Raw genomic sequence first — 24,438 nt, forward strand, 5'->3', positions numbered from 1 at the left:
GGTTGAAAATCTAAGCCTAGACCAAAAAAATCAAATTCGGTGAAACAAACTCTAGAACATTTAGTTTTTGCGTTATGGTTTTAAAGACTCCAGAGAGTTCTAAAGACACCGCCAAGTGCATAAAACGCTCTTGGATTGTGATGGGAATAGTGTTAATTTCAAACAAAAATACAGGCGTCATTTTAAATTTCGTTTATTTGTTATCAACATGACATTAGCAATTCTAAAAATACTCGCAAAAATACAACAGTAAAACCATTTTTTATTTCACTTTTAAAAAGGAAAAACATCAAGTTTATAAATAAAGGTTAAAATAACTGTTTCTACCGGTGTTTATTGAGGAAAAATGATGCAATACACAACAAAATATTAAGTGCATGAAAGATCGATTCTTATGACTAATGGAATTCTTTTATAGCGCTTTATACATTGATATGCTCGGTAATGGTGTTTACTATCGTTTTAGCAAAAATCTCTCAATGTTATTTACAGTAAGAAGATTCTTCATTTCTGCTATAATAAATCAAAAACTGTAATTTTAATTGTGCGTAAAAAACACAATGATTGAAAAAAATTGTCACCAATGATACACTTAGTCAAGATTAAAGAGAAATATAGTAGGAATAAGGAAAAAACATATTCCCAGACATCCTCCAAAATTTAAAAGACTTACGTTATGTTACGTCAGTTAGTAACGCAACGCAAACGTTGGCGTAAAGTCCGCATCCGTAACTTCATCCACTGACAGTTTTGTAAATTGAGGTTATGCAAGTTGTGACAATTCAAAAAACTGCCTTGTTATTTTTAAAAAATGTTGAGAAACCTGCTTAAAACGTACAGTGTACGTGTTTATTTCCGAATACGGCAATTTTCAAGTGTGCAAAGCAAAGCTGCCGAAGGTGCGCTTTCAACAAAATCCGAATATAATTTATTGGATACTCGAACGATTCCAAACGATGATACAATCGATTCTAAAGACCTAGAGCCCGAACCTTCAGTGTTAGAGCCGTGTAATGAAGATATCTCGTATGTGGCTCCTTATTTAAGGCCCAGTTTCAATTTTGCTGCTTATGTAAATAAATCAGAAACGTTACAAAAGCTAGTGCAACTAGGTGTAGAGCTTTATAAATTAGAGAAAAACCCGGACGTTCCTCCGTATCTTTTGCAACTAGACTTTGAGAAAGATATTAAAAATCACATCATTTTCTTGACTGATTTGGGGCTAGAGACTGCCGATCTGGGATGGTTGATCACGAAAAATCCCTTTATTTTTAAAGAAGATTTAGATAATTTGCAAGTGCGGATCAATTATCTCAAGTTTAAGAAGTTTAACGATGAAATGATTTTGAGGATTGTCCAGGACAACCCCCACTGGCTTGGTTTCAGGTAAGTAAAGTTTCCAACTGAATAATAACTAAATACGACAATAATTTTAGCACGCAAGAAATTGACAAAAAGTTGGGTTTTTTTCAAAAGAATTTCGGTTTAACTGGGAACGAAGTTAGAAGTCTGACTGTAAAAAAACCAAGACTAATAACATACAACCTCAACCACGTTAAACTCAACACTTTTGTGATTAGAGAAGAGATGGGTTTTACTCCCGACGAGACCAAGCAAATTTTGCTTCAAAAGCCAAAAATTTTCATGAAAAGTAATTTCGCGGCCTTGTAAAGTGTGACATTAATTCGTTCTTTCAGACCAAAAGGGAATGCTGAAAACGTTCGAATATTTACACAAGGAAATGAACATCCCGTTAGAAACCATCGCCAAAATGCCCCAAGTTCTAACTTGCCGCGAGTTCAGGCTACAACAGAGATACCTGTTTTTGAAACATTTGGGCAAAATTCAATTCGATCCCAAACAACCGAATTATATTTCGTTAATTGCACTGGTGTCAGACTCAGACGCGCATTTCGCTACTGAAGTCGCCGGATCTTCAGTCAATGCCTTTAACGAATTTCTCAAAACTTTGTAAATAAATAAAAAACTCGTCTGTACTGTGTCGTTTATTTCGAAAAGTGTCCAGTCATATCAAATCCTTAACACTATTTATACTTTATACATTATACAAGTCCTAAAATAATATTTCTAATGAAACTTCCCCAACTCGATTTTCTTCTGTATAAGTTTCACTGAATGATACAACATCGTATCAATCAGCCCGGCCACTGTATACACCCCACCAATAATCGCACACACATTGGTCGCAAAATGACCGAACGAGCGGCTCTGTTCCGTGTACTTGACCATAAGTGGAGACAACTCATACTGGAAAAAAATCCCCGGCATTCCAGACTCACCACTCATTAACGAAATCACTCGCCGGTGTTTCGTAACCGAAAATTGATTAGCACTAATAAACTGACCGTCCAGTTTCACATAGGCAGTGGGTACGATCTTTATATGGTACTGAAACATTGAAGCACCTGCAATCAACGAAAACATTCAAATTTCCCGCAGCGTCGTAACCGTAACCACACACCTAACCCAAGCAATTTGACATTTACGACATCGGACAACGTGAAAATCACAAGTTAATGTTAAAATATTAGGGCCAGGAGCGCAAAATTAAAGTGTTTAAGGGCAAAGTCACGGGAATAAAGTGGGTTGGGGTACGTTTTGGGCCGTAATAACGCTTTGTTGCAGGAAAAATGCCGGCGGTTCCTGGAGGTGTTTACCAACAAGGCCCTTCGTGTTTTGACAAAATGAAAATGGGATTTTTCCTCGGGTTTTGTGTCGGGATGGCAAGTGGGGCGTTATTTGGCGGTTTCTCGGCACTAAGGCTAGTCTTACTTTACGTTTACATAATTGTTAAATTTTTACGTAACAGGGGCGGCTTAAGGGGCAAAGAACTCGTAAACACAGTCGGGAAAGTCATGATACAGGGAGGCGGCTCTTTCGGGACATTTCTGGCAATTGGATCTGGTCTGAGATGTTAGCGTCAAGAGTGTTACTTATGTCTTGCAATTATTCTAGTTATATTTATTAATCTAGTTGTTTTACAATAAAATGTGACGAAAAAACACTTACCTTCTTCTGCAAGCCCTACCGTGTCTTTGAGGGGGTTGTGGGTGTCGCTGTCGATGCTGGCCCCAAAAGACAGGTGTCTTATTTTATGTGTTGTGTTGAATTCGGTTGACGAAAAGGGTTGGACGTCATGTACGTGCACATGATTTATGCTGAAACTTTTGCCGGGGGCTATGTGGAAACTACCACTGACTCTGTTAACTGTGAGGGAGCCGTATATTTGGCACCCTTGTGCAAACGCAGTTTTCAGTTTCTCACTAAACCGTTCCTCTTTACACTGAGTTATGTTTTCGGGGTTTTCAGGGAACGCCCACCTTCTCTCCCTGTAAGCTTCCCTAACGTCTTCACAAGTGTTACAACATCTGGGAAAAAATAATCAGTTGTTTAAAATACTTTTTATTCATTTTTTTGTACCTCTTAGGGTCAAAGGAAGCCCCGTAACAACTTCCACACTCGGTTTTGTTCACCGTGGCAACCTACAAACAATTGAATCGTAAAGAAATTGCATTCGAGTGAGCTGTGGCGAAATTGAGTCATAGACTCCTTTGATTACACTCACTTCCGTTGAATTTTTTCGTTTTATAGTTATATCTTCTTTTTTTGGCTCCTCGATTGGCTGCCCTTGCAGATCTAAGCGTCTCTTGTATATGTTGTGGTCAATTTGTAAGTGTTGTTCACCTGAGGAATCCATTGCGTCTAAAGCTAAAACTACAAGCGACAATCAATGAAATAAACAACGCCACGTATTTTATGATTACAGTCACACGAAATTGTGGGTACAATAATGTCCAAATTTATTTGAATTGATGGACTTCGTGACGTGTCAACGAAAAGTTCCTCAGACACGTTTGGTGTCAAATAATCCACCAACTCGACCCAGAAGAGTAAAGTCATTATTGTTAGGCTTATTATTGTGACTGGAAGAAAATTTGATTCATATATAAAATGTTTATTTAAGAGAGACACTCACCGACTGCTCCACCGTACGTTTTAATTCTCACATCTTCGAGGGTTTTGGGATATGCATCAAAACGCCTCAGTTTCTCAAAAATGTTGAACATCTTCCCCCTTTTTAAAATTTAGCACTGTTTACTTTTTACCGGTGACGTACACATTATCAGCCTGACAGGTGTCAAAATTTTTGAACAGCCATTGGCAAATTGGCGAACACGCACGCGCACAACAACCACAAACTCGCAGAAAAAGTGGCGTTAAATTCAAAAAATTGGCCCAAGCGTAACTTTTTTATTGTAATATTAAAAAATATACCACTTCCTTTGATTAAACGTGCTTTGATATTTGATGGAAAATTTCAGTCAGAAGCAAACCACAATGACTCGAATTATTTGCGGTTCCGATTTCCCAACAAATAAATCTCTAAAAAACTAATAATCACACAGAAACCAGCGTTTGCTATTTAATACTCTTTTCAAATCTTTGAAATACATAATAATTTACGTTTTTTTGCATTTGCATTTTTGGCATTGTTTATATCGCAATGAAAAAAAATTTTTAATAATTATTTTAATTAATTAAATTGGTAGGTTTTAGGTGAAATTCCAAAAAAGCAGAAAAAAAGTAGTGTCATTGGAAATAATTGTTTACTTTCGTACAAAAAATGATTTGTGAAATTTAAGTCAAGTTCAGTGAACCCTCAAGGCTTCCAAATTCTCAGAACACGTGTAATATTTTAATGAAAAAATAATGACGTCGGGTCTAAAATTAGAACAGAAAGGACATTTTCATTACACTATTTTGCAACATATTACTTAAAAATTGGAAAAACGTTTTAGTTGTTTTTCTACTGAAAGGAAGGAACTATACAGTGTTAGGTAAAAAATATAGTCAAATAATGTAATTATTGACCTTCAGATTGGCACAACAAGGTGAAGAAAAAAATTCATTAATATGAATTAGAACAGTTTTATTGCGATTTCACGACACAATTTTATTTAAGAAAAAATTGAAACCCAAAAAATGCAATAAATTTTAGTAGTGCGCTGTTATTGTTCTTATCCTTGAAAATATTTACATTAGAATTAAACTTATCTGTAAACAAAACAGGAACTCGGAGATAGTAAGGACGGCAATTTTATAACAAAATATTTTATTGTTACGTATGACAAGAACACGAATTAAAAAAATTAAAAAATAATAAATACAAAAACTTAATCTAAAACATACAAGACGGAAAAGTAAAATTTTCCTGTAAAGCACATTTTCCCAGACTTCAATATCACGATTCAACAAAAAGGGAACAAAAACACGAGAAAGATAAAATCGAATTCTTTCAAGTTGTCGGCGCGTTTGCCACACCAAATGCAGAAATAAAAACATTTATAACAGTGACTAAAAATATCCCAATGATGGTAAAATTGTTTATCCTATTAGCAATACAAATCTCCTTATCGTCTTTGACATTGTATCGTGAATTCCAAATAAGTCCTATGCCGACAGCGACCTGAAATAAAGAAAAACTCTGATAATTTTATCACAACAATAACAACACATAAACCACAAAACTTGTCGTCGGTATTATCTAAAGTGACCTTTTGCATGAAACATCACGTGGCCACTCTATAATTACAATTGTCGTTAATAAAACATGATTACAACCCGAGGCAAGTGTTTCTGGTTATTTAGCATAAAATGCATTCCAATTCAAATCCACACTTACTTGAAAAATTAAGCTAAATGAGATCAGAACTAAACTGGGATAGTAGTACGGGTGCCGGTTGAAACTTTCCAAGACATAACGCAACTGATTGGCATTTGCCGAGAATAAAGCTAAGTCCATCATTCCCTGAGCTAGGGTTTTCTTGTGTTGGTACACATTCACATCTGGGATCGACTCCAAATCCGGGACGGTACTTCCCACCTCCAAATCCGTCCCAAAATTGGGAGCGTAGGGAAACCGTCCGGGTCCCGAGTCCGGTTTCCGGGGCCCGTCGACTTCGTCCGGCTTTTCGCTGCCTCCATCCGGGCCCGCCCGGGATGTGATCACCGGAACGTCTCCCTCGTTCTCGGGGATTCCCTCCCCGTTGAAAAAACCGTCGTCCACTCCTGGGTACGGTTTGGAGACGGTTTCCCGGTCGTCGTCCAAATCGTCGTCGGTCTCAGAGCCGGCTAAGGGCGGTTTCTCGTCGTTTATTTTCACTAAGGGCACTCTTTCCGACACGTCGCGGGCCCTTCGCGAAGGGACAGGCGACCGCGTGTGCAAGCTGTCGGAATGGCTGGTGTGAGGCGAACTCATCACTGGTAAATTCGGAACTGAATGAGGCTCACTGATGCTGATGTTAAAAGGCTTCACTGTTTGCGTAGTGTTAGCGGGTTTACCAACAAGTTTATTTATGATTCACGATCGGAGTGAACTCGCGGTGGCTACGACTGGTAATTCGAAATTCAAGGTTTGGACAACAAAGAATGATGAGCTGTTTTAACGGGGAAATGAGAGTTGGGGGTTTTTCGGGCTTGGTTTGCTCGAGATTTACAATTTTGCGAAAGTATTTAAGTAATTAAATCGTTGGGGATTTCACAATTAATTTATGGTATACCGTTATTCGTAATTTCTCATTTGATGATGAAGAAAAATTTTACGTCACGGGAAATTCTACGTGAAGGTAGAATGGGAAAAAATGCCGGTGGGCTGAACAGTGACGAAACAGGTTGAGTTAGTGACCTCAAAAATTAAAAACTGGTTGAAAATTATGTCCATATCTGATGCACTGGTAATACAATAATACGAAAAAATCAGTAAAAAATAAAATTGCTATCGTTTCAATAGAATTCTATTTTTATTAAATTATGTCGAAAACGAGTTCATCTAATGTTCCAATTAGTTGTATTTTTAGATTTACTACTAAAGAATTCGGTACCTGCCAACACATGGTCTGTTTATTCCAGACAAAATATAATAAATGAACTTGCCAAAAACAGCTTGGATCACAAACGACTTTTAAATAGTTCATTAATTAAAAAATGCGCTTCTTACCTTTCATCCTTCAGTTGAGTTATTTACTTTCAAAAATTAATTTTCAATTACAAAAACATTAAGGGCCTTCGGCCAAATTACGAAAATAAGTATATAAGTATAAAATCGTCAGGCCCATTTCAAGTTATAATTGTTTTTTTGGTGATAACACAACGATGGTAAGGTTTATTTATAAAATTCAAACGCAACGCAAAATTTTAATTTTTTATTGTATCTTTCAGACGCGCACTAAATTATTTATACTATTCGGGATATTAAATGCCGTTAACATAATTTCTGCGGGCCGAACTCCTTTGAAAGTAAAATGGGTTGAATTAACTGCTATCGAAGAAACAAAAAAACCGGAAACCGATTCAAAACCATATCCTGCGGCTGTCGCAACACTGGAAGTTTTAAAACCATATCCACCAGCTCCCGTGAGTGTTGCTCCAATTCTAAATATCGCTAATTCATTCCCTTATCCTCCGGCTACCATTGTACAACCCCAAATTGTCGAAGAAATTAAAACTCCGGTTGTAACAGAAATCCATTACAACGCACCTGCTGTAGACATAGTAAAGCCATATCCTCCTGCAGCCCCTGTAGAAGTTGTACAACCTGTTGTTCACGAACAAGTTGCACAATTCCCCTACCCTGCTGCTGTTGTTGAAGAAATTCAACCGATTGTAACCGAATACAACTACAATTTTCCTCCTGTGGCTCCTGTAGAAATTGTACAACCTGTTGTTTCTACACATCCCTATCCACCTGCTGTTGCCGATGAGATAAAAACACCTATTGTAACCGATTATCACTACAACCTTCCTGCTGTGGAAATAGTGAAACCCTACCCCCCTGCAGCTCCTGTCGAAGTTGTACAACCTGTTGTACCAGAACCGTACGTTCCCGCTATTGAAGAAATTAAAACTCCGATTGTAACTGAATACCACTACAATCTTCCTGCTGCCGAAACATTAAAACCGTATCCTCCTGCAGCACCTGTAGAAGTTGTACAACCTGTTGTTTCTACACACCCCTATCCACCTGCTGTTGTCGAGGAGACAAAAACCCCAATTGTAACCGAATATCACTACGACCTTCCTACTGTAGAAATAGTGAAACCCTATCCTGCAGCTCCTGTAGAAGTTGTACAACCTGTTGTTCACGAACAAGTCGCAACATTCCCCTACCCTGCTGCTGTTGTGGAAGAAAATAAAACCCCGATTGTAACCGAATATCACTACAACCTTCCTGCTGGAGAAATATTAAAACCGTATCCTCCAGCAGCTGTAGAAGTTGTACCTGAACCAGTCGCTACATTTCCCTATGCTCCTGCTGTTAACAAAATTCAACCGGTTGTGACCGAATATCAAATTCCTGCAGTAGAAATAGTAAAACCTGCTCCCCAAGTTGTAGCAACATTCCCTTATCCTGCAGCAGTTGTAGAAGAAATAAAAACTCCAATTCTTCCACCTCCTGCCGCAGAAACCCTATATCCATACCCACCAGCAGTTATACAAACAGCCCACCCTGTGGTTAATGAACTGTTAGCTACGTATCCATACCCAGCTGCTGTTCCTGCTGAAGCTGTGCACATAAGAGAACCGCGAAAAATAACAGAAAATTCAAACCAATCGCAAATGTAACGCTTGTGTCTGCTGTTTATTTATTGTATAATTGATTTTTTAATAAATTGATTTGTAAAAGAATGTTTTTAATTTCCCCCAAACTTTCCACAACACTAATTTGCATTCCAATTGATTACGAGACATTAATGAGAATATAATACTTTTGTTAGAAATGTAAAAAAAATAGTTCCATCTCTACGTTCAACGGTGCTACACAATGGTAAGTAATTTGTAACTAATTTTACAATAACACCATAATTAATTGTAGGTCCATGCAAGTGTGCTATTTATCATTACTTCATGCCTTATACATGAAGTGTTTACTTTTTATATACGGAACGACCTACAAAACCGTGATAATTTTCTGATTAATTATCCTGCCACCATTGCACCGCACTCTACACTACCTATAGGACCCCTCGCTGGTTTAGTCCAATTTTTGCAATTTAATTTGTACGTTTTTGATAGGTTCATTCATGCATTACCATAATACTTATAAAAATATATTTCGTTAGTGGCAATAATTACATGTAAAAATACTTGCAAATATACTCATACATACTATCTTGGCTCAAAAGACAATAAAATTGGTCCATCTGGTTTATTGATCAGTAGGGATTTTGAGTCGATTTCAGATCCGTTCCATCTCAATTTGTATTTTCTCGCCAACTGTTGTTGTAAAAATCGATAAATAAATGGTACAAAAAAGGGAAAACCAACCTTTAGAATTAAAATAACCATATTCTGTTCGGCAAACCTTCTCGCAATGCAGGACCTTTGCCCATGCCCGAAAGGTATCACAAGATACGGGTGCGTCTGGACGTAGGAAGGGTCATTTTTCATCCAACGTTCAGGCTTAAATGAATCAGGCTCCGGAAAATATTTCTCCATCCGGCTCAAAACTTGGTTCAAAGTCACTACAACCGTCTACAAAAAATCACATTTTAAAACCACCTTCTGGACGCTTTTTACCCCTGAAGGCACTTTGTACCCTGAAAAAACAACATCTGTAGTCAACTGGCGGCCGACACCGATCGAAATCGGCCGCAATCTTAGAGATTCTTTCACAGCACATTTTGCATATTCTGCTTGTTTGTATTTTTCTGTAGTTAGAGGGGCCGCAGGGTTCGGGAGGAGACGGCAAGCCTCCTCGTAAAGTGCGTCTTGAGTTGAAGGGTTGGTGGCTAAGTGGTAAAGCAGGAAACTTGAGGAGTATGTGGTCTAAAATTTTATTTAAGAGAGGGAAAACAACGCGGTTTGGATTTACAGTGTCCATTCCTGCCAACAAAAAATCGCACACTACGCCTATAATGTCCTTGAAGTCCAGAGAGGCAGAGGCGAGGTATCGCTCAAGCAAAGTGGGAGGATTTGATGTTTTTTCCTTGAAGGTGGACAACTTCAAAGCCACCAAATCAATCGCAACGCTTAAAAGACTCAATTAAATGCGAAATCAGTGACTTTATTAAGTTGGCAACAATTTAAAAAGTATTTTTTGATTAGTGCTGCCAACTTAATTTCAGTCACAATTAATTGGGTAAAAACCTCTCCATTAATTCCTGCGCTTTTCTCAGCCTCCTGTAGGCCGGTGTTTCGAATTTGCGCCACAATTGGGGCCCATTATCCGTCTTTAAAATTGTACTATTAGTAACAAAGGCTGATTCTAATAATTTCGTACTTTTGGAGCACGGGTCTAATTCATCATCGTGAAAACTTTGAAATCTTATATCAAAAGCGGCAACGCCTATCACTAAAAAAATACAATTTCGAAGCTGACGTAACTAATTTAATGAATTCTCACGCTCTAAAAATAACCTTGAGAGTTCTTGAAGAAAATCCATGTTTGACGTCTCTTTGTGAATTTTCTTGAAGCGAGTATCTAACCACTCAGATATCACGTCATCTGAGCCTTTGATAAAACTAAGAGCCTCGGTTGGGCCAGAGAGACCTTTCTGGAACACTTTTCGGATTCTTGACCATTCGGGTCCATTTCTATTGTTAATAAAAAAAATAAAATTAAATAATTGACATAATTTACACAAAAACACCAGAGGCAATAAAAATTTCTTGGAATTAATTCATGGTCATAAATTTAAAGAAATCCAAATTGGAGTTAAAGATAATGTTAACGGTCAATGAAAAAATGTTGTATTCAACTCGTTTGTCAACTGAAACTAACGTTGGGAGCAAACCGCCTGAGTTGTAGATGTGGGGCCTATCTAGTCTGTATTTCTCCAAGGTGAGGTGGCTCTTCCTGTAGGGGTAGGTGCCCTCCGTGTGGAACATTTTGGCAATGTCGTCAGGATCCCCCAACCAGACAATATGTTCCCCTGGGACAATCTCCTCCCGTATAATTGGTCCGTAAAGTTGGAAGTTTTTAAGGGCATTTTTGTGTAATCTATCGAACTGATAACGACCTGAACATTTTTTTTCAATTAATGTGTAAATACTTGAGATTTTTACTTACCGATAAATGGGAAATAAAGATAGAGGGTCCCCACCAGAGGAAGCGAGAGCGGTCCTGGTATTTCTTTAAAGCTCTTTGGCGGATCAACAGCAGTAGTTAAAAACCTTCCGCGATAATAATAATTTCTTGTTCTTATTGTTAAGAGATAATGAACACTTTTTTTGCTGAATAAACACATATTTGATAAAATTAATTGGCACTTAATGGATATAACAAGAAAATTGATGGTACTTTTAACACATTGAATGATTTACATATGCTTGAGATCTGGCAGAGGTGCAAAGCCGGGTCAAAATCGGAATAAAGAATATAAAGAAAAACATGTTAAAATTATGCATAGTGGGGATGCATATTTTGAGGCGATTCAACCAAATGCATTCACACACACCAATAACAACGCGTAAATAATCTAAACCAAGTTGCAACGTTATCACACAAGTAATGTCACGCAATAAATTTCAACAATAATAAAATTAACACAAAAATTAATAAAAATTTTGAGGTTGAAGTTTTGAACTCCAACGGAGGCGACCTCTGGGTGACCTCAACAAAACAAAAACAGCGCGTGGTTCAAATCGTTTAATAGTCAAGTCCAGGGCAGGAAATTACAAAACATTACGGTCCCTACGAAATAATACCCGAGAAAATAGCTAAGTACCAACAACTCGCCCCAGTTACATTTTCTTGCAATCAAATTTTTGAATAAATTAACATCCGTTACGTAGTACGAACAAAACCAATAAATAACAGGGCTTGCGGAACACAACATTCGTGTGGTTACTTGGACGTGGATATTGAAGACACAAAAAAGGGTCAGAACACTGGCGTGAACGATAAACACCGCCATAACCGGGAAAAACTTTTTAGTGCGCACTGACTTTACGGAAATTAAATCAAAGTTGAATAATTTACTAATTGATTTAGGAAACTCTTTAAGAAAATGTAACGAGTGTCCTAATATAATTAAAATGATCGGACTTGCGAGCAAAAAATTAGGAATTTGTTTAAGTTCGTAATACTGCAAAAAACCGACTTTCCAATAGTGAGACTGGATGTAAGAGTAGGCCAATGGCATTTTCTTGTAACACCAGGACTGATTGTGTTGTGAAAAAGTCCCAGGTAGTACAAAATTATCAATGTTTTTGTGGCCCAAAACAAGAGGGACTTGATAACTTTTAAAATTTTTACAAAATGTTTGGTAGCCATAAAACTGGAAGCAAATAAATGGCACTAGGCAAATTAAAACTAAAACCGCGGCTAATGTAATAAATTTGGCAAGGCATAACAGGAGGTTACATATTTGTTTTTCCAATTTAATTTTTTCAAGGAAGAGACAGATTAACGCATAGGCTAGAAATCCAATGTTTAGGACCCCATTCGACCTTGTGCATGTGCTGAGACAAATTGGAATAATGTAGGCGACATCACTCAGTAAATAACCCTGATTTTTGTATTTTTTATACAAGAGGACCGAATTTAGCATCGATTTAAAAGTCAAGTAGCAGAATAGTGATTCTGAATACGGGGCTGTGAAAAATACAGACGCGGGATTGCAACAGAACAAAATAGCAGCTTTCAAGGCCAAATCTTTGTTCATTATTAAGGCTGATAATTGATAGAGGCACAGCGCTGATTGTGCGAAACAAAAAATATTGACTGTAATTAACGTGATGAGAGTCAATGAATCAGTTGAAAGAAACGGAAGCAAATAACTTAAAATTGCCACAACTGGTTTAGCTGAATATGGAAAAAGTGGGAAAAATGCTAACGTGTGTTCATAAGTGTAGCCAAAAATTGCAATATGCATAAAATGATGGGCGTCCCATCTCACAAAACCGCCCAGTAAGTGAGTGACTAGTTTATCAAATATTCCATTATCTTCATTTTTTGGATAGGTGTAAGCGTCAGCTTCGTGGTCAGGTATCAGTAAATTGGAGACGTATTGAATTGTGATAAGGAAAAAGCGAGAGGTTAGAGCAGCTTTCAAAATAACCTCTCGTTCAGACATGTTCTGAAACAATTTCTATTTAATTTTAATACGAAATTACCACTTTTGCGCCCTACTACTTGAAGTTCCAATTTTGCATTTACTTTTTTTAAGAAAATAAAGCAAATTTAAATTCAGGTTAAGTAGTCATTTTTGACAACTCAGGAAAACTATCGTTCAAAAGACCGAATGCTATCTAGACCGAAAGGAGCGGTGAATTACTGGTTGCCGATATAGAGCAACCAATGTTCGATAACAGTAAAAAAGCTCTTCAGTTTTAGTATTTATTATCGTTTTATAAATTTATTAAAACATAAATTAGAATAGTAACAAAAAATGTAAAAATTTCACAATTAATGCAATAAGAAGAGCAGGAAAATTCGATCAAACTAAGCATAAATTGCCAAAACGTAAACAAAACTTTATTACCCCCAGTGCTTGCAAAAGGCCATAAACCCAATAAGTTGTCATAAATCGGTTATAATTATCTTATAAGCAATAATATAGACCGAAACCTTTTTATATTACTTGTTCCTTTTATGCCTTGTTAGGTGAAATGATTTTTTTCTCATGTTGCGCAAACATTGTAATTTTTATGCCCTACACGTGCCGTATTTTTTAAAATGCGTTGCAAATAATGTTTTGGAGAGGGTTCAACGAGAAAATCTTTACGGAAATAAAGCTTAATGCGAGTTCTGTGCCAAATGGCCGTTTTAAGCGATTCATCCCTGAATGTTTCTAATTTAATGTTTCAAATAAAAGATAAAGCAAAGAAGAAGTTCATTACGGGTTTTATAAATATTTCCTTCGCAAACATAGAAATCAAATTGTAAAGAAAAGGAAAACAAATAAACTCGCTCGTTTGATTAGTTAGCTAACTTTCTAATAAACCCAATAAAGTTAGCGAAATATTGATTGGATTGAAAAGTTTACTCAAACTATTTAACAGCATAATGCGCCTAATTTAGCTCAACACTATACAAATGCAAATCTACGTCAACTCGACGAACTCTTAATGAAACACCCCCTTATTTGTGTACAACGAATCAATTCCGTTTCATTCATTAATGAAAAAAAAAAATGCATTGAAAATCTTCTAGTGTTTCTTAAACGGATGTGATCACTGTTGAGATTCTTAAATGGTGTTTTGATATTTACAAAAGGGTTTCTTTAATTAATTTGGTGGGCGGCGGTTGGTTGGAGAGGTTTGTCAATTACTCGACCGGACTTTGCTATAAAAGCTCGATGTTGTTCTTCACAAAACGTCATTCAGTCGACAGCTTCCAAACTTGAAGTTTAGTTAAAAAAAATAATCCCGTTGAGAAAATGCATCGAGTGTTGTTAACAGTTCTCTTAATCACCATTGTGGGTTTGTGTGCTGCCCAGTTAAATTTCACACCTAATTGGGGAAAACGCGCACCAGAAGGCGAATCCAACAGATGCAAAGAGTCCGTCGACACGATTATGCTGATATACAAAATTATCCAGGTATTTGCCAACTACCGCAATTTTTTTTCTCATGCGATTTTTCTTCCAGAACGAGGCGCAGAAATTAGTGGACTGTGAGAAGTTCTCAAACTAACACGAATCGAAACCGTTTATTTTATGCCCATGTGTCAATTTAATTCTTCAGTGTTACTTATTATTTATTTTTGAAGCATAAATATACTGAGTTTATAACACATTGTAACTGACTCATCAAAATGTAGTGTGAATTTTCTAGTAATAAGAGCATGTTGAAAAGCCACTGAATTTGTTTCGACAAGTAAACAATAAAGTGAAAATAGATGAAACCGCAAAGTGTTTTTTAATCACTAAATCTGATTATTTGTGATAAATAAATACAAAAAATTTCTTTTAATTTATATAATAATACTTTTTCCGTAAGATGCAGAATTATTCCATTATTCCGTACCACTTTTTTAAAGTGGCATTATCTAGATTATTAAACGAGATACTATTTAAACAAAGTCTAATGAAGGAAAGTCAAATAAAAGTGCATAATGAAAATTTAAGAGCTCAGCTTCCTGAAAAATACTCTTAACATCCAAAATCTTAATCGATTTTCGTACTTAAAGTAGTCTAAATTTAGATACAAAAAAACTATCACATAAAAGCCTTTGAGTTGAGGGCCTAGAAGCAGCCCCTTAAAATTTAAATTTTCGGTTATACTGGCAGTAGGTTTAACAAAATGCGATCAAACGAACTACAAGCCATAGATCACATTGGTGTTTACATTTTCTAATAATCATTTCCACACAGTTTAAAAGCGAATGGATGAGCAAATTTTATCAGAATCGGAAATAAAAATCGAAGAAGAAGAAATCAATGACGACTGTGACAGGTAACTCGTGGACTTCTATTATTTGGATGATGTTGCGTTTTGTAGTAATAATGAGAGAAACAAAATTAAAAAACCAACAAAATACAAAAAGCCCCGAAGGGGCCGACCCCCAGCATACGCAAAACATGAAAAAGTGCTGTCCCCGCCGTCTGATCACATCGACAAGTCATGGAAGGAATATTTAAAATTGGAGAACAGTCTTGAGACGTATTATTGCACCCAGTGCTCGTTTGAAACAAAGTGGAAATGTTATTTGAAAAATCACGTTAAAAAAATTCATTCATCGCCTGAGGAGGCAAGAATTTACAAGTGCCAGAAGTGCAAATTCACAACCAAATGGAAATTTAGTCTTAGCAATCATATGAAAGTGCACAGCCCTCCTGGGAGCGTAAAGATGCACAAATGTCCCAAATGTAGCTACCAGACAAAGTGGAACAATGGACTTAGCAGCCACATGAAAGTTCACATGCTTCCCAAGGTGATAAAAGTCAATATTTACAAGTGCAATGAATGCGATTTTGAGTGCAAGAATAAGCTGGATTTGGCACAGCATGAAAAAATGGATCATAATCCGCTACAAACGGTGTATAAATGTCCCTTGTGCTCGTTCCAGACCAAGTTCAGACATGGGGTCAATAAACACGTAAAAGTCCATAACACAGTTAAATAGTTGAAAAAAATAATAATCAGAAACGTATCTAGTCATGTAACCAAGCTTGTCATTATTACCTCACGCTTTTAAGGAAATTTCAGGTCAAAGTGGCCTATGGCTGAAATGAACTCAAATGCCATTAACTTCATTTCAGTCACAGGTCACTTTGATACGAAATAACTGCTTAGTGTATTTATTTGAAATAAAGTTTAATGTTGTTATAAAAACAAATATTTTTTAATAATTTTTATTGTTAATATATCTACAACGTAACAACAATTTTTCCTCTCAAATGTCCCTTATTGAGTTCCTGGAAAGCCTCTGGTAAATTTTCAAATTTAAACTGTTTATGAATCAAAGGAGTGATCTAAAAAATTACAATAAAAAAACTTTTAAGCATATGATTTTTTGCATACTTGTCCATCAGTGATCAATTTATTAATGAACTGAAATCCGCTTCCAGAAGGCACAAAAAATCCCCACATGAGACACCTTTTCTCACCAGGTGGTTTAATATTATTAGACAAAAAAGTCGCAGCGCTGTTCAACAGCCCCCCTACTAGTCCATATTTGTCCGTATTTAGAAGCAAGGGCGAGTTTAGCGTAATATATGTTCCAAATTTCCACGTTTTTGGTATATTTTCATAGCCAAATTTTGCACAGTCTAGGATAATGTGATAACTAAAATTCTCAAATGATGATTATTGCATTTTTTTTTAAATAACTCACAATCCCCCTGTTTCAACATTTTTTAAATAATCTGAATCTTTATAATCGAAAATGCAATCAGCTCCTAAAGACCTAACCAGCGGCATAGCATCAGTTGAACAAGTCCCATACACCTAGATGCAAAAATAAAGTAATCAAAGTGGCCTATGGCTGAAATTAAGTGCAACTGTTAGTAATTCAGTGTTGCCAACTTAATTTCAAAGTCACGGGCCACTTATTTCTTACAATGGAACCTTGAGACTTTAATAACTGCACAGCCGCCGTTCCTACGCCTCCAGAAGCCCCCAAAATCAATACTCTGGAACCTCTGGCACCCTTGACCAATAAATTACCAAAGAGATAAAGTGCAGACCAGGCCGTCATTGTTGCATAGACTAAAGAGGCACTTTCGGCCTCTGTCAAGTCTTTGGGTTTTTTGCAAATCTAACAAAACCGTCAATTATGTGTTACGTGTTGAAAAACGCTTACATGTGCTTTGTTCGCAACCACAACTTCCGAAAAAGTGCCTTGCTTATGAATGGGTATAAAACCATAAACTTTATCACCCACACTGAATGAACTACCAACCTCAAGACCTTTGTAAATAACGGTGCCGCAAAAATCACGCCCTAACACTAGGGGAAGCTCCATTTCAAATTTTCGGGGAATTTGAAACAAGGTTCTCCCATAACCACCTAAATAGCGTCGATTATTTCATTATAATAGGGAATTAAAGCACAGTACCTAGCATTAGGTTGTCGATAGGGTTCAGAGAAGCCGCTTCCACATTAATTAAGACCTCGTCCGAGTGCCGAATTTGCGGAATACGAATTTTTCCAAACTGGAGCTCACTTATATCGCCATAAGAATGGACTTGCCAGGCATTTGCTTTATTTTGTTCTCGTAATTTGACCCGAACTGCGTTCGTACTAACACCACGATACTCTTTTAAAGCGAAATTAAACGCCTTGTTTATAATTTTTTGAAACATTTTTGACGTTTTTTTGTTGGGTTATGTTTGGAACATTTGAACTACTCAGCCTGGCTATTGTATCTGCAACTTGCTATGCACAAGCGCCAATTTGAATTAAAAAAAAACAACTTAGTATTTTTTTTTTGAAGTATTTTATTACAAAATTGTTAAACACTCTACTATTTATTGTGGGAGCCCATAGACCGTCTGTGGCACAACAGGAGCGGGAATTTCCTGCACGACGACCTTCTCAGCCACTTGGGGAATGTGGTAGTCGTAGCTGACCACAAGAGGCTCCTGATGGGCCACAGGAACGGCAGGAAGAACAGCAGGAGCTGCCCCCACAAAAGTGGGGAAAGCCGGAGCCGAAACGGTGTAATTATACGAAGAGACCAAAACTTGAGCGGCGGCCAAATCAGCAAGTGGTTGGTGCAGTTCAGGGGCGGCGTAGGTCAAATGCGGGGTGGTGATATGAGGGTAGGAATAGGCATAAGAGAACGGTGCTGGAGCGACTTGTTCTTCGGGGGCGACATAGATGGGGGCGTGGATTTGCGGGGGTACGAAAAGTTCGTTTCCGGGGAAGGGAACGGGGTAGCTGGGGGCGTAATTGGGGAGGAATGGGTTGCTGTAGAAGTGAGGGAGTGGAGAGTATGGGTAGGCGTATGGGTGTGCGAAGGGTGGCACAAAGGTTGGTACCACGGGGGCGACAACGGGTTTGGGTTCTTCGACGGTTAGCAGAGGGGCTGCAGGAGCGACGATTTCTTCGTGGTGGACTTCGACGGGTTGGACGGCTGGGAAAGTGTAAGCGTAGTCGGTTGTGATGGGGGTGATGACGGCTTTTGGCTCTTCGGGGACTCCGTAGACGACTGAGGGTACCACGGGCTCGGGGAGAGGGTAGAGGGCGTTACAGCCGACGGCGAAGGCAAAGATTACAGCAATTATCTGAAATCAGTAAAATTTGTTTGTTGTTTTTTGATAAAAAAAAGTTAAGATGTTTTGGAACTTACAGCTTTCATTGTGTCTTCAATTTGGTTCTGTTTGTAAAACGGAATCGATTTGCTTTTATAGTGTCTTCGTTTGCCAAGGGCTAGAATAACTACTTTCGAACTATTTTGATCATAATCTGATGAGTCGTTAAAGTAATGAGTTTAAGAAATAACTACCAGTTTTTAGTTTTATTTCACACTGGAACCTAGACGGGAACTGTGCTTTTAGGTACGAAAACTGTATTGCAATCAATTGTTCAATCAGTTTTTCGTTAAAAATCATGGGCGAGATTAAAAAATATTTATAAAAATGAAAAAAAATGCTTAGATATACCTAATATAAGTATGAAAAAATATTGTATGAAATAATTATTTTTACAAATAATTTTAAAGTTATTAAAGATAATGCGTGCTAAAGGTGCAATGTCACACCTAAAAAAGAAATTTTTTTTTAAACAACTAAACAGCAAAATTTCAGTTTTCCTGAAAATTTCTTCTGAATTACTTATGTTTTTTTGTGATTTTTTTTATCTTCTGGTATCTTCTGGAATATCATCTTTTGATTTTTTAAAATAATTTTCCAAGATTTCTCCAGGATTTCTTCTGATTTTCCAAACTTGGTACAATGATTTTCTCTGCGGTTATTTACTCTTCGATAATTACCTACTTAATTTTTTGCTAGGCTTTAAATAATAATAATAAAAAAAAATTAAATTTTCTTGTTGTTTTTTTTAATTCTTTCGTAGAATGTATTCGGGAACAATAAAAAAATAAAAAGCATTACTGTTTATTCATAAAGCAACGTTTCGGAAAAGGCCGCTCCCATATCTTCAGACACTGATGTTAGATAATAATTTGAAATGTTAGACCATACAGTGTTCACCCAAAATTTTGTATAGGAAATATTCTTTAATTTACTTATTATTTTATCTTGTTCATTTGAAGGGTATGACAAAGAAATACTACAGAACACAGAAGAGTGAACATTTTATTTCCCACTTGCGTTTTAAATCATAATCACTGTGTATATAAATTACTGTAAAAATATTAGGCATGTTAAAAACGATAAAAGGTAGACAATTAAATCATTTGAGTTTAAAAGACAGAAAAAGACTTAAAACGCGGAGTACAATTATTATTGGTTGTAAAGTAGAGACCCAAAGACTTTAGGTACTAAAAAAATTACATAGACAATAATGTGTGTATTAATTTAAAAATGCTTTCTTTCATAACGTGTAGGTAGGTGTATTATGTATGCAAAAATCGGTATTTTTTGCATAAACATTGAAATTCCTCGGTAGCAGCCGTTAATATGCAACCATCACCCATTCGTGACAGTGCCTATGTCTCTAGGGCGGTGTTGGTAAATGAGACGACACATCCCATCCCATTTGCATCTATTGCATAAAATAAATTTGTCGCTCTGACACATACCACCCATTTCAGTTCACTAACTTTCAACTTGTTAATTATCACCTTGACCGATGCATTAAACAATTCTATCTCGGTTCCAGGTCAATAAATATACGCATACAATGGTACAATATCTCACAAAATTTGCCAAGATCCGTTTAGGTTGTTCGCCACTGAATCGGAGGAATACCTCTTTATGTTTGTCATTAAGCTACCGTTTTGTAACGCGAAAAAATCACACAATTTCTAATTCTTTGATTATCAATCGCAAATTTTGAAATCGTGGGGAAAGAGAAAAGTGTAGTAATAAAAAATGTAACGCAACAAAGAGGATTATTATTTTGATAAGGCCAACGTATCGGGAAAATGCCCTCTTCATGATAGATCACGTTAAACAAGGGCGTTATAAATTCGCAAGACGTATCATTTGCTCCGCATAAATTATTATAACTTACACTTTCACGACAAATTGTGAGGATTACGGCGTACAAGCAAACCCAATGTAATTTATAAGACCACAGGATGAAGGAACGTTAAGTAACCATTTTTGTCAAAGATGTCATATCGTCTATTCCTTATGTAACGCAACAAGAAATGACCCAACAATGGGCCCAAGTGACACCATTGTCAATGAATTGTCAAGAGATTGGGTGAAACAATAAGCAATTTGTTTAAAATTTCCATAATAACGTAATGATCGTATGAAAATTATAGTCACATCAAGTAGAACTATAATTATATAAGAGTTTACAATTAATTTATAATCCTCGCGTTTAATAAATCCTGGGATAATCCGGGTCCGATAAATGCATGAGAATGCAGTTTTGACTTGCATCACCCCAATCGAATTAATTCGCACAATAAAGACCATTGTTTTTCACTTTTTAGTGCAATTGAGGAGAAAACAATTCGGTTTTTTATTGTGTAATTGAGATAAGTACAGGTTGTGGCTAAAATAGTCAGGATCTTGCCATTTGAACCGCACTATTTTACGTGGGGTGTAATTTAAATAATGATGGGTTCCAAAAATGTAGTAGGGCTAGTTCCGTTTTCCTCCAAGGAAACTGCCTACTTGGAGGATGACATTTGATGTCGTAACTCGTCTGACTCATGGTAAAAACAATTTAACAATCCATACATAATTAGGCTCAGCTTTTTGAATAACAAAGATGCAGATGGTACATCCAGGTCGTGCATTCATGTGGGTTTCGACCAATCGTGAAAAAATCGGCGCTTGAAAGCGAACTTAATCGACATGGTCGTTGGTCTTTGCGGTTACCGGATTTGTTTCAAGATGTATCAACTCTGAAACGGATGTTCCTGATAAGGAAAATGGTCATTTGGTTTCCCAAACCGACGGAAAGGCCACATCTTGCCAATCTCTCGCTTCTTGGAATTTTCTTCGATTCGATTTTGCAACACCTGCCATTAATTAAACGTTTTTTAAGTGGTTCAGCACGTTTATTCCATCCAGGATGCGTAAAAATCGAAAACAAGCTTGGATGATGAATATTAACGAAATACATTGTTTCGTTGTGTAACTGAATTTTTGAAAATTGGAATACATATATCATCAAACAACTTATAAATATTAAAATGTGCGCCGTCAAGGTGAATTTGTACATCTCCAAAGATCTGCGTTTCCATTTCAAGACATTTTGTGTGTTCACACGTAATAACACTGCTACATTTCCATCCTTCGTACAAATATTCCCCAAGCATAAATCACTGAGTTATTGCGACAATTTTTAAAAATAATTAGACGTTTTTTCGGGTTTGGCAACAATATTACAATTTCGCCGCTTTCAACTCTTTCTTCAGCGATTGAGATCTCAAATCATAAACTAGACCTTCAGGTTATAGAACAATTGCTATTATTTCGATTTTGTAATCTCAAGGACGGCGGTAACGTAACTGAATTTTCGCCGAAAGTGTTCTAATATAATTTGGGAAAAGAAGAAAAGACGCAATGTGGAAATGTGTTAATTGAAATATTAAAAATATTTGTTTTACAATTTGGCCAACATTTTTCGTCAAAACAAGTTTCAGTCGTAATTGGTGGAGTTTTTTGATAATAGGTATTTTATTTTTCCGAAAGATTGAAAGCACTGATTACGAAAGCAATTAGTTAACATTCAATTATGCTCAGTATTGGTTAGTGTCATGTTAAAATTGCCACATTATTTTTTATTTATTAATAAAATGCAATCAAACGAGGCGTAAATTTTTTTAACAAAAAATACCTAAAAACATAAAAATATTGCTTGAATGACGTAGGTATAACAAATAAAAATAATTTCGGCGATTAATTTGACAGAATTAAATTAATAAAGTAATTGTAAAAAATATGAAGAAAATCACATAGACACATTAAGAAAAAATAAAGTATTAATACGAAACGCTGAATTCTGGGTGATTATTATTGGTTACAGATGCAGAAAGAATATATTTTTTATTTATTTTAAATTATTGGCCAATCGTTTTACGAGTAATACCAGTAATACAAAAATAAAATAATAGTTTTAATGCATTTTTTGTTGTATTTTATTTGTTTAACACACTTATTATATTCCTTATCTTTTTTGGTTTAAGAACCTTCAAACAGAAGTAATTTTGAAACGCCATTTTCGTATGATAAATTATACATTTTGGTAGATTAATTACCGTTTAGGAGATGATCTAAAAATTGAATATAATAAAGTATAATTAGATAAAAACCGATGTAGTCGAAAATGTCTTCACTGAAATAAAGATGAGACCGCTTACAATTTCAAGAAAACATCCTTGCTTTTTTAAATATACATACAAATTGTATCAGTGCGAAAAAGTTAAATAATTAATTCACCAGAGAGCGTAAAATTAAATGAAGTAGCAGTTAGTTTGCATAAATTTGCACATAATTTTCGTTTATACAGTTTTGTTCAGGATGATTAACTATTTCGATAATGAATTAATTTCTATTAATTACATTTTTAATTTTTACGAAATGTGTTTCTGTTTATTTAACTTAGATTGCAATAATTGTTTCTGCGGAATTCAGAGATGTAAATATGACCTTCTAGATTATTGTCTAATGGATGCATAGTTTGGGGTAGGGTGTGTCTGGGATGAACCAGAGCGACGGTGGGGGTTCTTTATATAAACTAGATGAACCATCAGGAATTACCACTGTTATAATAAGTGTTTTTGAAATCTGTGGATACTCTCAAATATGTTGATGGTAAGTGGATTCACTTCTTTGCGGTCGTCACATCTTCAGTGTATTTTAAAAATTATTGTTAAATAGTCAAGTCAATTGTCAATTAATAATTGTAAACTTTTTTTTCTTAAAAAAAAATCAAAACAAGAAAGTAAAAAAAGTTTTATTCTTTAATATTTTTAGTTTATTTTTGCAACTTTGGTGGCGGCTGCGTTGGCCGCCCCCCAGCGTAACTACTACCAACAGCCCCAACAGCAGTACCCCCAATACAGCGGCAAATTTATCCCCATTGTCTCCGAAACCAACGAAATAAACCCTGATGGGTCATTTAGCTACAGGTAATTAAAAAAATTCTCTGCAGACATGTGTACAAAATAACAATATCTTTTTATCGTGTCAAGATGCCACTAAAAATTACCATAAAATTGCGATTCCTTATTCCAGTTATGCTACCGGTGACGGCCAACAGGCTCAAGCTCAAGGATATTTAAAAAATGCCGGTGTCAAAGATCAAGAAGCTGAAGTGATTCAAGGCTCGTATTCATACACAGCACCTGATGGTACTCCAATTACCATCACGTATATTGCTGATGAGAATGGGTTTAGGGCTGAGGGGGCGCATTTGCCCACGCCGCCGCCGATTCCGGAGGCGATTCAGAAATCTTTGGCTTTGATTGCACAAACGCAGAAAAATCCGCAATCGCAGTATCAGCCGCAGTATCAGCCGCAGTATCGGCCGCAGTATCAGCAGCCCAGGCCCTTTTCACGTTTTTGAGGGCGTTGACGTAGAGTAGGATTATTGTTTTGTAACTGAGAACAGTGGCCAGTGACATGTTTATGACATCGAGTTGTAAATATTTTTATAGCATTTTTTAATAAATATTTTTAACAGGACTGGTGTCTTTCATTTAATAATACACAGGATGATCCAACGCAAAATGCATATTATGAACAAGGAATTTCATTATTTCAGAACTAATTTCTGAAAGAACAAACGGAGAAAATCACAAATTTTATTACAATTTTTGTTTTTGATCTTTTCTTCTTACATTTCTTTAACGATAAAGATATCAGAAATTAGCAATAG

General features: G+C 36.3%; 11 protein-coding genes and 1 non-coding gene across 12 annotated transcripts; 6 read left to right on the plus strand and 6 right to left on the minus strand.

The window, feature by feature from the left end:
• Window positions 1-711: 711 nt before the first annotated feature.
• mTerf3 (mitochondrial transcription termination factor 3) lies at window positions 712-1,997 on the plus strand. The gene is made up of 3 exons (XM_969262.4): window positions 712-1,386; window positions 1,437-1,651; window positions 1,698-1,997. Exons 1-3 carry the CDS (start codon window positions 812-814, stop codon window positions 1,973-1,975), a joined length of 1,068 nt encoding a protein of 355 aa, XP_974355.1. The 5' UTR covers window positions 712-811; the 3' UTR covers window positions 1,976-1,997.
• On the minus strand, window positions 1,994-4,193 carry LOC663180 (uncharacterized protein). The gene is made up of 6 exons (XM_008196124.3): window positions 3,998-4,193; window positions 3,786-3,944; window positions 3,587-3,735; window positions 3,442-3,503; window positions 3,031-3,389; window positions 1,994-2,426 (listed from the first exon to the last, which is right to left on the minus strand). Exons 1-6 carry the CDS (start codon window positions 4,086-4,088, stop codon window positions 2,089-2,091), a joined length of 1,158 nt encoding a protein of 385 aa, XP_008194346.1. The 5' UTR covers window positions 4,089-4,193; the 3' UTR covers window positions 1,994-2,088.
• LOC103313271 (uncharacterized protein) lies at window positions 2,445-3,025 on the plus strand. Its single transcript, XM_008196123.3, has 3 exons — window positions 2,445-2,602; window positions 2,647-2,782; window positions 2,831-3,025. The coding sequence occupies exons 2-3, from the start codon at window positions 2,652-2,654 to the stop codon at window positions 2,937-2,939; spliced, it is 240 nt and encodes a 79-aa protein (XP_008194345.1). The 5' UTR covers window positions 2,445-2,602; window positions 2,647-2,651; the 3' UTR covers window positions 2,940-3,025.
• A 741-nt stretch (window positions 4,194-4,934) lies between the features above and the next one.
• On the minus strand, window positions 4,935-6,280 carry LOC663153 (ninjurin-A). The gene is made up of 2 exons (XM_969213.5): window positions 5,705-6,280; window positions 4,935-5,488 (listed from the first exon to the last, which is right to left on the minus strand). The coding sequence occupies exons 1-2, from the start codon at window positions 6,278-6,280 to the stop codon at window positions 5,318-5,320; spliced, it is 747 nt and encodes a 248-aa protein (XP_974306.1). The 3' UTR covers window positions 4,935-5,317.
• Window positions 6,281-6,649: 369 nt separating this feature from the next.
• LOC103313270 (calphotin) lies at window positions 6,650-8,643 on the plus strand. Its single transcript, XM_015980431.2, has 2 exons — window positions 6,650-7,176; window positions 7,240-8,643. Exons 1-2 carry the CDS (start codon window positions 7,174-7,176, stop codon window positions 8,641-8,643), a joined length of 1,407 nt encoding a protein of 468 aa, XP_015835917.1. The 5' UTR covers window positions 6,650-7,173.
• A 472-nt stretch (window positions 8,644-9,115) lies between these two features.
• Window positions 9,116-11,606, minus strand: LOC663098 (cytochrome P450 302A1). The gene is made up of 8 exons (XM_969159.5): window positions 11,090-11,606; window positions 10,802-11,039; window positions 10,424-10,614; window positions 10,168-10,372; window positions 9,893-10,049; window positions 9,598-9,846; window positions 9,346-9,552; window positions 9,116-9,294 (listed from the first exon to the last, which is right to left on the minus strand). The coding sequence occupies exons 1-8, from the start codon at window positions 11,265-11,267 to the stop codon at window positions 9,187-9,189; spliced, it is 1,533 nt and encodes a 510-aa protein (XP_974252.1). The 5' UTR covers window positions 11,268-11,606; the 3' UTR covers window positions 9,116-9,186.
• A 69-nt stretch (window positions 11,607-11,675) lies between these two features.
• On the minus strand, window positions 11,676-13,097 carry PIG-V (Phosphatidylinositol glycan anchor biosynthesis class V). The gene has a single exon (NM_001145486.1). The coding sequence runs from the start codon at window positions 13,095-13,097 to the stop codon at window positions 11,676-11,678; it is 1,422 nt and encodes a 473-aa protein (NP_001138958.1).
• Window positions 13,098-14,356: 1,259 nt separating this feature from the next.
• Window positions 14,357-14,711, plus strand: Akh (Adipokinetic hormone). Its single transcript, NM_001114346.1, has 2 exons — window positions 14,357-14,564; window positions 14,614-14,711. The coding sequence occupies exons 1-2, from the start codon at window positions 14,403-14,405 to the stop codon at window positions 14,656-14,658; spliced, it is 207 nt and encodes a 68-aa protein (NP_001107818.1). The 5' UTR covers window positions 14,357-14,402; the 3' UTR covers window positions 14,659-14,711.
• Window positions 14,712-14,988: 277 nt separating this feature from the next.
• On the plus strand, window positions 14,989-16,316 carry LOC103313269 (uncharacterized). The gene is made up of 2 exons (XR_010334326.1): window positions 14,989-15,420; window positions 15,466-16,316. It is a non-coding gene; the product is annotated as an uncharacterized LOC103313269 (transcript).
• Window positions 16,317-16,331: 15 nt separating this feature from the next.
• LOC662991 (reticulon-4-interacting protein 1, mitochondrial) lies at window positions 16,332-17,821 on the minus strand. Its single transcript, XM_008196120.3, has 6 exons — window positions 17,525-17,821; window positions 17,270-17,475; window positions 17,027-17,224; window positions 16,802-16,914; window positions 16,489-16,753; window positions 16,332-16,439 (listed from the first exon to the last, which is right to left on the minus strand). Exons 1-6 carry the CDS (start codon window positions 17,769-17,771, stop codon window positions 16,335-16,337), a joined length of 1,134 nt encoding a protein of 377 aa, XP_008194342.1. The 5' UTR covers window positions 17,772-17,821; the 3' UTR covers window positions 16,332-16,334.
• Window positions 17,822-17,886: 65 nt separating this feature from the next.
• Window positions 17,887-18,893, minus strand: LOC103312118 (uncharacterized). The gene is made up of 2 exons (XM_008196119.3): window positions 18,761-18,893; window positions 17,887-18,695 (listed from the first exon to the last, which is right to left on the minus strand). Exons 1-2 carry the CDS (start codon window positions 18,767-18,769, stop codon window positions 17,937-17,939), a joined length of 768 nt encoding a protein of 255 aa, XP_008194341.1. The 5' UTR covers window positions 18,770-18,893; the 3' UTR covers window positions 17,887-17,936.
• A 4,343-nt stretch (window positions 18,894-23,236) lies between these two features.
• On the plus strand, window positions 23,237-24,245 carry LOC662964 (endocuticle structural glycoprotein SgAbd-2). The gene is made up of 3 exons (XM_969032.4): window positions 23,237-23,372; window positions 23,535-23,689; window positions 23,796-24,245. Exons 1-3 carry the CDS (start codon window positions 23,364-23,366, stop codon window positions 24,124-24,126), a joined length of 495 nt encoding a protein of 164 aa, XP_974125.1. The 5' UTR covers window positions 23,237-23,363; the 3' UTR covers window positions 24,127-24,245.
• The last annotated feature ends 193 nt before the right edge of the window (window positions 24,246-24,438 follow it).

This window comes from Tribolium castaneum, chromosome 5, assembly GCF_031307605.1.
Source record: "Tribolium castaneum strain GA2 chromosome 5, icTriCast1.1, whole genome shotgun sequence".
NCBI classification, from domain to species: domain Eukaryota; kingdom Metazoa; phylum Arthropoda; class Insecta; order Coleoptera; family Tenebrionidae; genus Tribolium; species Tribolium castaneum.